Source organism: Petromyzon marinus, unplaced genomic scaffold, assembly GCF_048934315.1.
Source record: "Petromyzon marinus isolate PM22_M1 ecotype Great Lakes invasive population unplaced genomic scaffold, UKy_Petmar_22M1.pri1.0 PM_G_Scaffold_7, whole genome shotgun sequence".
In the NCBI taxonomy this organism is placed as follows: Eukaryota; Metazoa; Chordata; class Hyperoartia; order Petromyzontiformes; family Petromyzontidae; genus Petromyzon; species Petromyzon marinus.
In genome coordinates this window covers 2,270,007-2,284,931 of record NW_027423024.1, presented here as the reverse complement: position 1 = coordinate 2,284,931, position 14,925 = coordinate 2,270,007, and the positions used below count along the sequence as shown (strand labels likewise).

At 44.9% G+C, this 14,925-nt stretch overlaps 1 protein-coding gene and 1 long non-coding RNA gene across 2 annotated transcripts; both read left to right on the top strand.

Annotated features, from left to right (window-relative positions):
* Window positions 1–54: 54 nt before the first annotated feature.
* Window positions 55–3,212, top strand: LOC142920191 (uncharacterized). Its single transcript, XR_012938693.1, has 2 exons — window positions 55–97; window positions 247–3,212. It is a non-coding gene; the product is annotated as an uncharacterized LOC142920191 (long non-coding RNA).
* Window positions 3,213–10,696: 7,484 nt separating this feature from the next.
* LOC142920152 (uncharacterized) lies at window positions 10,697–14,740 on the top strand. The gene is made up of 3 exons (XM_076062624.1): window positions 10,697–10,783; window positions 11,832–11,931; window positions 12,063–14,740. The coding sequence occupies exon 3, from the start codon at window positions 12,077–12,079 to the stop codon at window positions 13,004–13,006; it is 930 nt and encodes a 309-aa protein (XP_075918739.1). The 5' UTR covers window positions 10,697–10,783; window positions 11,832–11,931; window positions 12,063–12,076; the 3' UTR covers window positions 13,007–14,740.
* The last annotated feature ends 185 nt before the right edge of the window (window positions 14,741–14,925 follow it).

The following is a 14,925-nucleotide window of genomic DNA, read 5'->3' as shown; positions in this document are numbered from 1 at the left end:
ATGAAGGCTTCCAGGCATATTAATGACATTTTCCCTCTCATTGTGTGCCCTAACAGCTCGTGGAGAGAAACCCTTCAGGTGCATTCTGTGCGGGAAGGTGACTGCAGATTCATCAAATCTGATGAATTAGGGAAACTTTTTCACTACATCATGAATATATTAATAAGTATAGACGTGTAAGTCACGTGTGCATTCATCTGTGCCTGACGTGTAGATGGTGTGGATATTCTTTTTTTATGTCTGCAGCTGACGCTTCCTCTGCAGAATTGTTCTGATGGAGCAAAGGCACTCAGCGCAGCTCGGTACGACAAGTCAACAATGCGACCAGTGTGCATACAGCACGGACCGGACTGGAAATTTGACACGGCACCAGAGAACTCACACAGGAGAGAAACCCTTCAAATGTACTCTGTGCGGCAAGGCCTTTTCAGATTCATGTTATCTTGTAACACACCAGAGAACACACACGGGAGAGAAACCCTTCAAGTGCAGTGTGTGCGTGAAGGCATTTGCACATTCATCTGATCTTGTAAAACACCAGAGAACACACACGGGAGAGAAACCTTTCAGGTGCACTCTGTGCGGGAAGGCGTTTACAGTTTCACCAAATCTTAAAGTACACGAAAGAACGCACACTGGAGAGAAACCCTTCAAGTGCAGTGTGTGCATGCAGGCGTTTGCACAGTCATATGCTCTTGTAAAACACCAGAGAACACACACGGGAGAGAAACCCTACAAGTGTACTCCGTGCGGGAAGCCGTTTGCAGATTCATCAAATCTTCGAAGACACCAGAGAACACAAAAGCATTACAAGGAGCGGAGTCGGAGTCTGAAATCAGCTTGTGAAAGTCAAAGTGCCGCAATAAGCCCATCCCTCATGAAAAAAGAACCGGACGAAAATCCCAGCTTGGACACTTTTAAAGGTATCAAGGTGAAATATGAAGAGGTGATAGTGAAATGTGAAGAAGTGATGAGCGAAGAAGTGAAGGTGAAATGTGAAGATGAAGATTCAACTCCAAAATGGGACCTTCACATCGTGAAGCAGGAGGTGAATTCTGACTGTGAGTCAGAGTGAGGCAACTCCCAGCAGTTTGTGGAAGTGGAGGTGTGGGTGGACTTGCTCCTAGACAATACAAAGTCAAGTGGAGACCCGGTAGATGTGTAAGCCAGAGACGATGTTGCCCCAATAGATGCACCTTTGTGACAGGCCTTTAATCACAAGAATGCAAAGTTGAACACTTTGTGGGCCCGTGGGTTGGGTAGATCTTTAACCAGGAGCGAGAGACAATAAGCCCCCAAGCATTCACTATGTTATCATAATAATTGCTTTTACATGGTGCTTGCTTAATTGCCCCAGCAACTCGGAGTTTTGTATCTCAAACGCTCGAAGAGCATCCCCAAGTAGCAGCTGCCCCTGTGTGGCACAAGGTTGTGGCCCTGCCTTGGCCTGCATGTGGACAAGAGCCTGTCAGTAGGGGGCGATGATTGATGTGTCATCTCAGTTCTGTAGTTTGTAAGTAATGTTTAGAATTTGCTCAATTTTCACTCAGATGCCAGCATGCAATGGCCTACTCGTTTTGAATGACACAACATTATGTTTTACATACACTGTGAAGCAGACTGCAGCTTTTTTTTAAAAGCTTGTTAATACGATGTAACGTGATGCAGTATATTTCACTGCAGTAATCCAATTTTGTTAATATGCCTGTCAATAATTTAGAATGAATACTTGTCTGGTTTTGTGCATTCTTGTAACATTTGATCTATAAGGGTCAAACATTGAATAAGTGATGTTAGGACAAAGTGTGTGTGTGTGTTTGGAACTAACCTGTACAGAGAACTCAGGTGATACCCGTTGTTCTTGTGATACAGGTCAAACAGTGTTTTTGTGTTCGACGAAGCGTCTGCCTCTGGAGCAACTCATTGTCTTTGAAATAGGGAGCACGCTCGGATCATTCATCATTTACAAGGCATACCACTTGAAAGTTACACGTATAGGAGGAGGTACATTCTCTACAACACGAATTATAGTTTTGTCTTACGTGTTGATGTAGATTTTGTCTAACTGGGACTAGAAATGCTCCTTGCTGATTCACGTCTGGATGTTCGTACCTATCGGTTGAAGCAAACCCCACTGCTGTTGTTGAGACGCTGTGCACCAATAATGGTCCAACACATTGACGGCCTTCAGGCCAGGAAAGTCACAACATTTGCACACGAAGGACGCATTCACGCAAGCATCCAGTGCTCCGGTTTGAAGTTTTAAAATGAAACATCTTTGAATCGTGTTGTGTTTTGAATTAGATGATTGTTATTTCTTTATTAAAAGCTTAAAAGTTCATTTTACACCCAGAAGGCTTCGTTGAGAAGGACATTTCGTGTGAATTTTCTCTCGTCGTTAAGTAGACGGCCTTGCCGGGGGTTCGGTTCGATGCGGACTTTCACCTGTTTGGGATTGCAGGATCGAGATAAGGCGACACGGAGCTGCTGGCCGTCTGCAGATCGATTCCAACGTAATCGAGCGTCTGTCCCTGCGCCTCCGTCGTTGGTACATGGGGTGCGTTTCTCCGTTGTGGAGTTTCTCGATAATGTTTGGAATTACCCCAATTTTTACCGTGAGACCAACATGCAATGACCTGTGCGTTGTGAATGACACAACGTTATATTTTACATCTGCCGTTTAGCAGACTGCGCATATTGTGGTGAATGTTGCTGGGGTAGCCAGGTGTTCCTGTCGGATTTTAACCTTGAACCTCTGCAATAAATAGAGAATGTGCTACCACATTCTTGGTTCTTTCGGTAAAGTCACGTAAATAGAAAACAAAAAGAAAGGAAAAAACGCGTTTATTTTTATTATTTAAATCGTCAATTTCTTTTTTTCTTCAATGTAACATTTTTTTAATTTACGTGACTTGACGGAAAGAACCAAGAACGTTAATTCCTGCAGTCGCGAACGTTTTGAGTCAAAACAGAATGCGCCACCACTCGGCTCGCCTCAATCTGCGTGGAGGCATGGGGGTGGGGGTCAGACTGAGAGAGTTTCTCACCGGCGCAGAACTTTCACGCAGAGGCTCCACGCAGCTTCGTGCGGAGCGACAGGCCAGGCAGCTCCCACACAGCGTGGTGCAGCTCGTTAACATTTACAGTCTTGCTTCTTTCGGTAAAGTCACGTAGATAAGAAAAATTGGAAAGTAATAAATTGATGAAAAGATGCCCATTGGTCGACTGAGATGACTGCCCCCCACAGTGTACACACACACACAGTGTACACACACACACAAACAGTGTACACACACACAGCGTACACACACACAGTGTACACACACACACAGTGTACACAGTGTACACACAGTGTACACACACAGTGTACACACACACAGTGTACACACACACACAGTACACACAGTGTACACACACACAGTGTGCACACACAGTGCACACACACACACAGTGTACACACACAGTGCACACACACAGTGTACACACACACACACTGTACACACACAGTGTACACACACACAGTGTACGTGTACACACACAGTGTACACACACACACAGTGCACACACACACAGTGTGTGTACACACACAGTGTACACACACTGTGTGTGTACACACACAGTGTACACACACAGTGTACACACAGTGTGTACGTGTACACACAGTGTACACACACACAGTGTACACATACAGTGTACACACACAGTGTACACACACAGTGTACACAATAATTTCAGTTTATATATTTTGGTATACCCCTGTGAGCCATTCGGCTCTTGAATCAAGTGCAACCACAACAAACACGAACAAGAAACACATCTTAAAGTGACTACTTTGTGTGTGACTCTGCAAACAGAAAATCCATGAAAAAAAACAACAAAATATTCCTGAAAAAAGCACCGTACACCAACGCTGTGTGCTAAAAATCCCAGTGGGATGCAATGTCCACGTTGTTGTTGCTGAGTTCAAGGGAGGGAGCAATTGAAAATGAATGTAAATCAACTTAAACTCCAACACCGCTCTGTGACGTCACTACTCAGCATCACCTCATCGGCGTGAAACGCCAGGGGGAGGTGTCCCTCGCTAGTGACGTCATGTCACCAAGGTATTCACCCCACCCCGTCTACCGCGCCCTTGAGCGTGACGTCACCTCTGCCTGGTTCACTTCCGTTATCTGTTCAAGTACACTCCTTATTTGGGCAAAGCTACGCCCGGTGACTGGCGGCTCATTAACATAATATATTCGTGAAGGCCCTCGCGAGTTTATTGCGAAGGGTTTCAGCACCCACGCCCCATCCCTCCACGTATGGGCCGGGCTCATTAACATAATTTATTTAAATTAGGTCCCACTCGTTGCGGGAGGGGAGTGTTCTTGTACCACTCAAGTGACGTCACCTCCTGCTGCCGCGTGACGTCACGAGGTAACAGGAATCTGCCGCTCCGCGCGTGAACTGAAATCCGCGGTGAGAAATTCTCATCGCGGTTGTGGTGGTGGTTGTTGTGGTTGTTGTTGTTGTTTACCAAGGTAGAGCCTCGCTCTCTCTCGTAGGGATGTCAGTTGAGTAGCAGCGAGCATGGGAATCGATGTCCAGGTTGGAACTTTACAGCGCGGGGCCTAGCCACGAGGGGCCTTGCCTCCTGCCCTCGCCTGATCGCGTTTGCTTCAATTATCTCACTTAGTTGAGCAATCTTTGTAAGAAAGTAATCTACCAGGCTATGCGTTTATTGTGTGTTGACCGACTCTCTGTGTTGCATTGCATTACATTTCACAATTTTACTCAGTTTCTTTGATTAAAAGACTTTCTATATTTTTTACATTGTGTACAGTATGGAACATACCCACATGCCATATTTCAAGTGTGTGGCACGTTGGGAAGTATGCTAAACATTTCGAACAGACACACGTATCCACACATTTCCCTTTCATATATATAGATAAAGCAGCATTTTGCGTCCCCCACTGCCACCGTGTGGCATATTATTACGTGCCAGGGACTCTATGAGAGGACAACAGTCCGAGTCCATAATTGGCAATAAGTAACGGCAAAGCAGTTGTAAGTGACTCACAGAATTTTGCGCATTTGCGTATACAGTACACGACTTCCCTGAAGGCAAACACCTTCAGCGAGCGCAATGCCGATCACACGCGTCGAATAAAAAGCAAGGGACAAGTCATTACTTACTAACAACTCCTTAGTAGCAACTCCTTACTTACTAACAACTCCTATCATGTCATTTCTGGAGGGGTTGCCCCCCCTACCTGAAAATCCTGGCTCCGCCTCTGAGTGTGTGACAGTGTCAAGTTTGTGTTTGCAGTAAAGTCTATTAACTCTATTGAGCACGGAGGTTATATCAAAACAGTAGTTTATTTTTGTTTTCCTCTGCAACTCTTTGTAAGAATGGAGTCAGGAAGTTAACACAGCACACACGTGCAGCTGAAGTCGGATCTGTTCATCCCAGCATTCAAGGACATCTGTGCCTGGCTTCACACCTCTGAGTTGCGATTGAACATTAATTTATGCATTTCTGCCGAACACAAGTAGTATTATTTTAAACACCCTTTGCTATGTCAGCTGAATTTAGCTTTCATAAATATTCCTTTTGTTGCCAGCCAGCTGAAATTGTGTGCTCGGAGTTTTTGGTGAACATTCATTTTGAAGATACGAGGGCTTCCAGGCATGTTTATAACCATTTGCCCTCTCATTGTGTGCCATAACAGCCCGTGTGATGAATTTGGGACACTTTTCCACTATATCATGAATATATGAATAAGTATAGACGTGTAAGTCACGTGTTACTGTGCATATATGCTTTCCTCTGTGCCTCGATACTGACGTGTAGATGGTGTGGATATTATTTTTTTCTGTCTGCCGCTGACGCTTCCTCTGACGCTTCCTCTGCAGAATTGGTCTGATGGAGCAAAGGCACTCAGCGCAGCTCGGTATGACAAGTCAACAATGCGACCAGTGTGCATACAGCACGGATCGTACTGGAGATTTGACACGGCACCAGAGAACTCACACAGGAGAGAAACCCTTCAAGTGCAGTGTGTGTGGGAAGGCGTTTGCACATTCATCTGCTCTTGTAGCACACCAGAGAACACACACGGGAGAGAAACCCTTCAAGTGCAGTGTGTGTGGGAAGGCATTTTTAGATTCATCTCATCTTCAAAGACACCAGGGAACACGCACGGGAGAGAAACCCTTCAAGTGCAGTGTTTGTTCGAAGACATGTTCAGAGTCATTTGCTCTTAAAACACACCAGAGAACACACACAGGAGAGAAACCCTTCAAGTGCACTGTGTGTGGAAAGGCATTTTCAGATTCATCTACTCTTAAAAAAACACCAGAGAACACACACGGGAGAGAAACCCTTCAAGTGCACTGTGTGTGGGAAGGCATTTTCAGATTCATCTACTCTTAAAAAACACCAGAGAACACACACAGGAGAGAAACCCTTCAGGTGCAGTGTGTGTGGGAAGGCATTTTCACAGTCATCTGCTCTTAAAACACACCAGAGAACACACACGGGAGAGAAACCCTTCAAGTGCAGTGTGTGTAGGAAGACATTTTCAGATTCATCTGCTCTTAAAACACACCAGAGTACACACACGGGAGAGAAACCCTTCAAGTGCAGTGTGTGCTGGAAGGCATTTGCACATTCATCAAATCTTCAAGTACACCAGAGAACACAGAAGCATCAGAAGATCCATAAGGAGTGCAGTCTGAAATCAGCTTGTGAAAGTCAAAGTGCCGCAATTAGCCCACCCCTCATGAAACACGAACCAGAAGAAACTCCCTGCTTGGACACTTTTAAAGGTATCGAGGTGAAATGTGAAGAGGTGATGGTGAAATGTGAAGAGGTGATGGTGAAATGTGAAGAGGTGATGGTGAAGAGGGAAGAAGTGATGGTGAAGAGCGAAGAAGTGAAGGTAAAATGTGAAGATGAAGATTCAACTCCAAAATTGGACCTTCACATCGATGGAGGCAACGTAAAGCAGGAGGAGAATTCTGATTGTGAGGCAGAGCGAGGCAACTCCCAGCAGTTTGTGGAAGTGGAGGTGTGCGTGGACTTCCTCCTAGACAATACAAAGTCAAGTGGTGACCCGGTAGATGTGTAAGCCAGAGACGATGTCGCTACAATAGATGCACCTTTGTCACAGGCCTTTAATGACAAGAATATGAAGTTGAACACTGATTTCCTAGGTTCAACCTGCAGAGTAAGAGTGGCCAGTCTTTGTGGACCTGTGGGTTGGGTCAATCTCTCACCAGGAGCGAGAGCCAATAAGCTCCCAAGCATTCACGATGTTCTCATGATAATTGCTTTTACGCTTTGCTCGCTTAATCGCCTCGGCAACTCGGAGTTTTGTGTCGTACCTCGTCTGAAACGCTCGAATAGCATCCCCAAGTTGCAGCTGCCCCTGTGTGGCACAGGGTGGTGGCCCTGCACCGGCCTGCATGTGGACAAGAGCCTGTCAGTAGGGGGCGATGATTGATGCGTCATCTCAGTTGTGTAGTTTGTAGGCAATCTTGATTCGAAGCTTTCGTGACTGCAGGAATCCACACTCTTTAGTTATTTCGGTAAAGTCGCCACGTGGGTAGAAACATAACAGATCACGGCGTTTAGATCACAACACAAGCAATCGTCATCAGGTGGGACAACCACAGCAAGAGAAACTGCTGAAGTAGTAGGCGCCTACTACTCCAGCAGTTTCTTCTTCTTGCTGCTGTGCTTGTCCCACCTGATGACGATTGCTTGTGTTGTTATCGAAACGCCGTGATCTATTATTTGTAGCGCAATGTTTAGAATTTGATACATTTTGACCCAGACGCCAGCATGCAACGGCCTACTCGTTTTGAATGACGCAACAATAGTACGTTGTACATACACTGTTAAGCAGACGGTGCGTGTTTGTAAAATAACTTCTTAATACGATGTAACGTGATGCAGTCAATTTCGCTGCAGTAATTCAATGTTGTTAATATGCCCGTCAATTATTTATTCAGGCCAGGAAAGTCACAACATTTGCACACGAAGGACGCATTCACGTAAGCACCCCATGCTCCGTTTTGAAGTTTTAAAATGGAACATCTTTGAATTGTGTTGTGTTTTGAATTAGATGATTTTATTTTAAAGCTTGTATCAATTTACATCTGGAAGACTTCATTGAAAAGGACATTTCGTGTGAATTTTCTCTCGTCATTAAGGAGATGGCCTTGCCGGGGGTTCGGTTCAATGCGGACACACACAGTGTACACACACAAAGTGTACACACACACAGTGTACACACAGTGTACACACACAGTGTACACACAGTGTACACACAGTATACACACACAGTGTACACACACACACAGTGTACACACAGTGTACACAGTGTACACACACAGTATACACACACAGTGTACACACAGTGTACACAAACAGTGTACACACAGTGTATACACACAGTGTACACACACAATGTACACACACACTGTACACACACAGTGTACACACACAGTGTACACACACACACAGTGTATACACACAGTGTACACACACAGTGTACACAGTGCACACACTGTATACACATAGTGTACACACACAGTGTACACACACGGTGTATACACAGTGTACACAAACACAGTGTACACACACAGTGTACACACTGTACACACAGTGTACATACAGTGCACACACTGTACACACACAGTGACAGTGATACAGTGTACACACAGTATACACACACACAGTGTACACACACACAGTGTATACACACGCACAGTGACACAGTGACACAACAACAATCGCCATTCGCCACTAAGTGGCGGTGACGTCACCACGAAGCTTGTGCCAGGCAGTGACACACACAGTGACACGCAGTGACACACACAGTGACAGTGACACACAGTGACACACAGTGTATACACATAGTGTACATACACACAGTGTACACACAGTTTATACACATAGTGTACACACACACAGTGTACATACACACAGTGTACATACACACACAGTGACACACAGTGTATACACATAGTGTACACACACACAGTGTACACACACACACAGTGTATACACAATAATGTCCACGTTGTAGCTGAGCTCACACACCCAAGGGAGGGAGCAATGGAAAATGAATCTAAATAAACTTAAACTTCAACTCTGTGACGTCACCACTCTGCATACCTCATTGGTGTGAAACGCCAGGGTAAGGTGTACCTCGCTAGTGACGTCATGTCACTAAGGTATTCATCCCTCCCCCGTCCACCGCGCTCTTGAGCGTGACGTCACCTTCGCTTGGGTCCCTGCCGATATCGTTCCAGTGGCAATCCTTATTTGGGCATAGCTACGCCCAGTGACTGGTGGCTCATTAACATAATGTATCCGTTAAAGCCGTCGCGAGGTTTATTGCGACGGGTTCAGCGCCCACGCCCCCATCTCTCGACATATGGGCCGTGCTCATTAACATAATTTATTCATTTCCTTAGTTTTTTCGGTAAAGTCACGTTGAAGGGAAACAACAAAATAATAAAATATATATAACAAAAAATTCTCACGACGTTTCGACCATAACTCAAACGGTCATCTTCAGGTGTGTTGGTTCGCATAAATTTATTTTTAAACGGCGCATTTATTTATTTATAAAAAACGTTAGCGCCACGCGTCAGTCTCAAATTTCTCCATGAAAATGTTAGCTATAACTGGAGAAAGGGGGGAGCCCATTGGGGTGCCCTCAGTTTGTTTGTAGAAAGTTCCATTCCAAGTGAAGTATGTATTGGTTAAACAGTGTCTCACCAGGGGGGGTACCTCAGTGTTTAGTCCTTGATGAACCAAGTCTTCAATGATTGCAATGGTGTCAGGTACAGGAACCTTGGTGAATAAGGAAACTACATCAAAACTGACAAGCAGGTCGTCTGGGGACAGGGAAATACCCTTGATTGTCGATACCAGGTGAGTAGAATTTTGTACCGCAGAGGTGGTCTTTCCAGTGAAAGGACGCAGGATTTCAGACAAAAAATTTCGTCTCCCCCCTCCTCTTTTCAGAATATAGATGGACTAGTCCTAAATAAACTGCCAAATCGTTGCGCGTGGCGCTAACGTTTTTTTATAAATAAATAAATGCGCCGTTTAAAAATACATTTATGCAAACCAACACACCTGAAGATGACCGTTTGAGTTATGGTCGAAACGTCGTGAGAATTTTTTATTGTTTTATATATATATTATTATTATTTTGTTGTTTCCCTTCAACGTGACTTTACCGAAAAAACTAAGAATATGAATTACTGCAGTCACGAAAGCTTTAAATCAAAATATAATTTATTCAGTTACAGAGCCGCTCGTGGGAGGGAAGTGACGTCATACTACTTCCTGCTGTCGCGAGGCAACAGGAAGCTGCCGTGTGCGCGCTGGCACTGAAATCCGAGGTGAGAAATTCTCATCGTTGTGGTGGTGGTGGTTGTTGTTGTGGTGGTTGTTGTTGTTTACCAAGGTAGAGCCTCTCTCTCTCAGGGATGTCAGTTGAGTAGCAGCGAGCATGGGAATCGATGTCCAGGTTGGAACTTTACAACGCGGGGCCTAGCCACGCGGGGCCTTGCCTCCTGCCCTCGCCTGATTGCATTCACTTTAATTATCTCGCTTAAGTTTAATTTTGTCTTCACCAGGCTCGCCACTTTGTAACTTTGTTTTATTGTAAATATTCACGCAGTTTTTATTTTCTTTTGTTAGCAGGCCAAGCCCGCTTGAGCTGCTATACCGCTCTTGTTATCAGAAGCGACCTGTCCACAACAACACAAGGTGAGGCTTTGTCAACGTGTGTGAATGTTTTGACTTAAAACTTTGGTGACTGCAGGAATTAATATTCTTGGTTCTTTTGGTCAAGTCACGTAGATAGAAAATAAAATAACAGATAATTTTTCTTTTTTTTAAATGAAGCAAAAAACCCCACAACGTTTCTATGGCAACATTAATGTTGAAGATGCGAGGGCTTACAGGAATATTTATGACATTTGCCCTCTCATTGCGTGCCATGACAGTGCTGTTTGCACAGTCACACATAGTGACTGTAAGATGTTTTTCTTGGTCGTGTTTTTGTTTTGTTGCTTGTTGTGGTTGCACCCGATTCAAGAGCCGAATGGCTCACGGGACTATAACCAAAATAAATAAAACTGAAAATCAAAAAACTGAAACCGCGTGATGAATTTTGGGAAAGTTTTTCACTGCATCTCCAAATTTATATAAAAGGCAAAGTTGTGATTGTGTGTGTTGTCTGTTCAAAATGTTTAGCGTACTTCCCGACATGCAACAAACTGGAAATTTGCCATGTGGGTACTTTCCAGACTGTACACCGTGCAAACATTATCCAAATACACTTTTGTGTTTTTTTTAGGGGGGGAGGGGAGCTCAATAATGTATAGATTTTTTGCACGGCAAGTGAGCTGTGACGTCAAATCTGTCACGTGACCCTCGCATGTGGAAGAGGAACGCATTGTAGTGTAGCGGTTAGCATTGTCTGTGTGTTTGTCTGTGTGTGTATCTGTGTGTGTGTATGTGTGTGTGTGTCTGTGTGTCTGTGTGTATCTGTGTGTGTGTGTCTGTGTGTGTGTCTGTGTGTGTGTGTGTCTGTGTGTGTCTGTATCTGTGTGTGTGTATGTGTGTCTGTGTGTGTGTCTGTGTGTGTCTGTGTGTCTGTGTGTGTATCTGTGTGTGTGTGTGTGGAAGAGTAACTCATTGTAGTGTATCGGTTAGCGCTACACCGCACTACGAACCCGGCGACCTGAGTTCGATTCCCGCTCACGGCCACCACCGGTGACGATTATTTGAACCGCTTCTGGGCCTCCCCTAGGTCGACTCAGCCTCAAACGAGTAACTGTTGCGGTGTGAACATCGCCACTGGGGAGACAAAGGCGGCCGGACGTGATGGATCCAAGTCCCGGGCAAAGCCGGTTAGTACAGCTAGTCATGAATATATGAATGAATATAGACGTGTAAGTCACGTGTGACTGTATATATTAATTCCTCCATGGCTCGATACTGACGTGTAGATGGTGTGGATATTCTTATTTTCTGTCTGCAGCTGACGCTGGTCTGATGGAGCAAATGCACTCAGCACAGCTCGGTACGACAAGTCAACAATGCGACCAGCGTGCACACAGCACGGATCGGACTGTAAATTTGACACAGCACCAGAGAACTCGCACAGGAGAGAAACCCTTCAAGTGCACTGTGTGTGACAAGGCATTTGCATGGCCATCAGTTCTTGAGACCCACCAGAGAACACACACAGGAGAGAAACCCTTCAAGTGCACTGTGTGTGGGAAGGCATTTTCACAGTCATCTGCTCTTAAAGTACACCAGAGAACACACACGGGAGAGAAACCCTTCAAATGCACTGTTTGTGGGAAGACATTTTCAGATTCATCTACTCTTAAAACACACCAGAGAACACACACAGGAGAGAAACCCTTCAAGTGCAGTGTGTGTGGAAAGGCATTTTCAGATTCATCTCATCTTCAAAGACACCAGAGAACACACACAGGAGAGAAACCCTTCAAATGCACTGTGTGTGGGAAGACATTTTCAGATTCATTTGCTCTTAAAACTCACCAGAGAACACACACGGGAGAGAAACCCTTCAAGTGCAGTGTGTGTGGGAAGGCATTTTCAGATTCATCTACTCTTAAAAAACACCAGAGAACACACACAGGAGAGAAACCCTTCAAGTGCAGTGTGTGTGGAAAGGCATTTTTAGATTCATCTCATCTTCAAAGACACCAGGGAACACGCACGGGAGAGAAACCCTTCAAGTGCAGTGTTTGTTCGAAGACATGTTCAGAGTCATTTGCTCTTAAAACACACCAGAGAACACACACAGGAGAGAAACCCTTCAAGTGCACTGTGTGTGGAAAGGCATTTTCAGATTCATCTACTCTTAAAAAAACACCAGAGAACACACACGGGAGAGAAACCCTTCAAGTGCACTGTGTGTGGGAAGGCATTTTCAGATTCATCTACTCTTAAAAAACACCAGAGAACACACACAGGAGAGAAACCCTTCAGGTGCAGTGTGTGTGGGAAGGCATTTTCACAGTCATCTGCTCTTAAAACACACCAGAGAACACACACGGGAGAGAAACCCTTCAAGTGCAGTGTGTGTAGGAAGACATTTTCAGATTCATCTGCTCTTAAAACACACCAGAGTACACACACGGGAGAGAAACCCTTCAAGTGCAGTGTGTGCGGGAAGGCATTTGCACATTCATCAAATCTTCAAGTAAACCAGAGAACACAGAAGCATCAGAAGATCCATAAGGAGTGCAGTCTGAAATCAGCTTGTGAAAGTCAAAGTGCCGCAATTAGCCCACCCCTCATGAAACACGAACCAGAAGAAACTCCCTGCTTGGACACTTTTAAAGGTATCGAGGTGAAATGTGAAGAGGTGATGGTGAAATGTGAAGAGGTGATGGTGAAATGTGAAGAGGTGATGGTGAAGAGGGAAGAAGTGATGGTGAAGAGCGAAGAAGTGAAGGTAAAATGTGAAGATGAAGATTCAACTCCAAAATTGGACCTTCACATCGATGGAGGCAACGTAAAGCAGGAGGAGAATTCTGATTGTGAGGCAGAGCGAGGCAACTCCCAGCAGTTTGTGGAAGTGGAGGTGTGCGTGGACTTCCTCCTAGACAATACAAAGTCAAGTGGTGACCCGGTAGATGTGTAAGCCAGAGACGATGTCGCTACAATAGATGCACCTTTGTCACAGGCCTTTAATGACAAGAATATGAAGTTGAACACTGATTTCCTAGGTTCAACCTGCAGAGTAAGAGTGGCCAGTCTTTGTGGACCTGTGGGTTGGGTCAATCTCTCACCAGGAGCGAGAGCCAATAAGCTCCCAAGCATTCACGATGTTCTCATGATAATTGCTTTTACGCTTTGCTCGCTTAATCGCCTCGGCAACTCGGAGTTTTGTGTCGTACCTCGTCTGAAACGCTCGAATAGCATCCCCAAGTTGCAGCTGCCCCTGTGTGGCACAGGGTGGTGGCCCTGCACCGGCCTGCATGTGGACAAGAGCCTGTCAGTAGGGGGCGATGATTGATGCGTCATCTCAGTTGTGTAGTTTGTAGGCAATCTTGATTCGAAGCTTTCGTGACTGCAGGAATCCACACTCTTTAGTTATTTCGGTAAAGTCGCCACGTGGGTAGAAACATAACAGATCACGGCGTTTAGATCACAACACAAGCAATCGTCATCAGGTGGGACAACCACAGCAAGAGAAACTGCTGAAGTAGTAGGCGCCTACTACTCCAGCAGTTTCTTCTTCTTGCTGCTGTGCTTGTCCCACCTGATGACGATTGCTTGTGTTGTTATCGAAACGCCGTGATCTATTATTTGTAGCGCAATGTTTAGAATTTGATACATTTTGACCCAGACGCCAGCATGCAACGGCCTACTCGTTTTGAATGACGCAACAATAGTACGTTGTACATACACTGTTAAGCAGACGGTGCGTGTTTGTAAAATAACTTCTTAATACGATGTAACGTGATACAGTCAATTTCGCTGCAGTAATTCAATGTTGTTAATATGCCCGTCAATTATTTAGAATGAATACTTGTCTGATTGTGCGCGTGCATGTAACATTTTGTCTGAGGGTCAAACATTGAATAAGTGATGTTAGGACAAAGTGTGTGTGTGTGTGTTTTGGAAGTAACCTGTACAGAGAAGTCAGGTGAGACCCGTTGTTCTTGTGATACAAGTCAAAGGGTACTTTTGTGTTTCACGAAGCGTCTGTCTCTGGAGCAACTCATCGTCTTTGAAATAGGGAGCACGCTCGGATCATTCATCAGTTACAAGGCATACCACTTGAAAGTTACACGTATAGGAGGAGGTACATTCTCTACAACACGAATTGTAGTTTTGTCTTAAGTGTTGACGTCGATTTT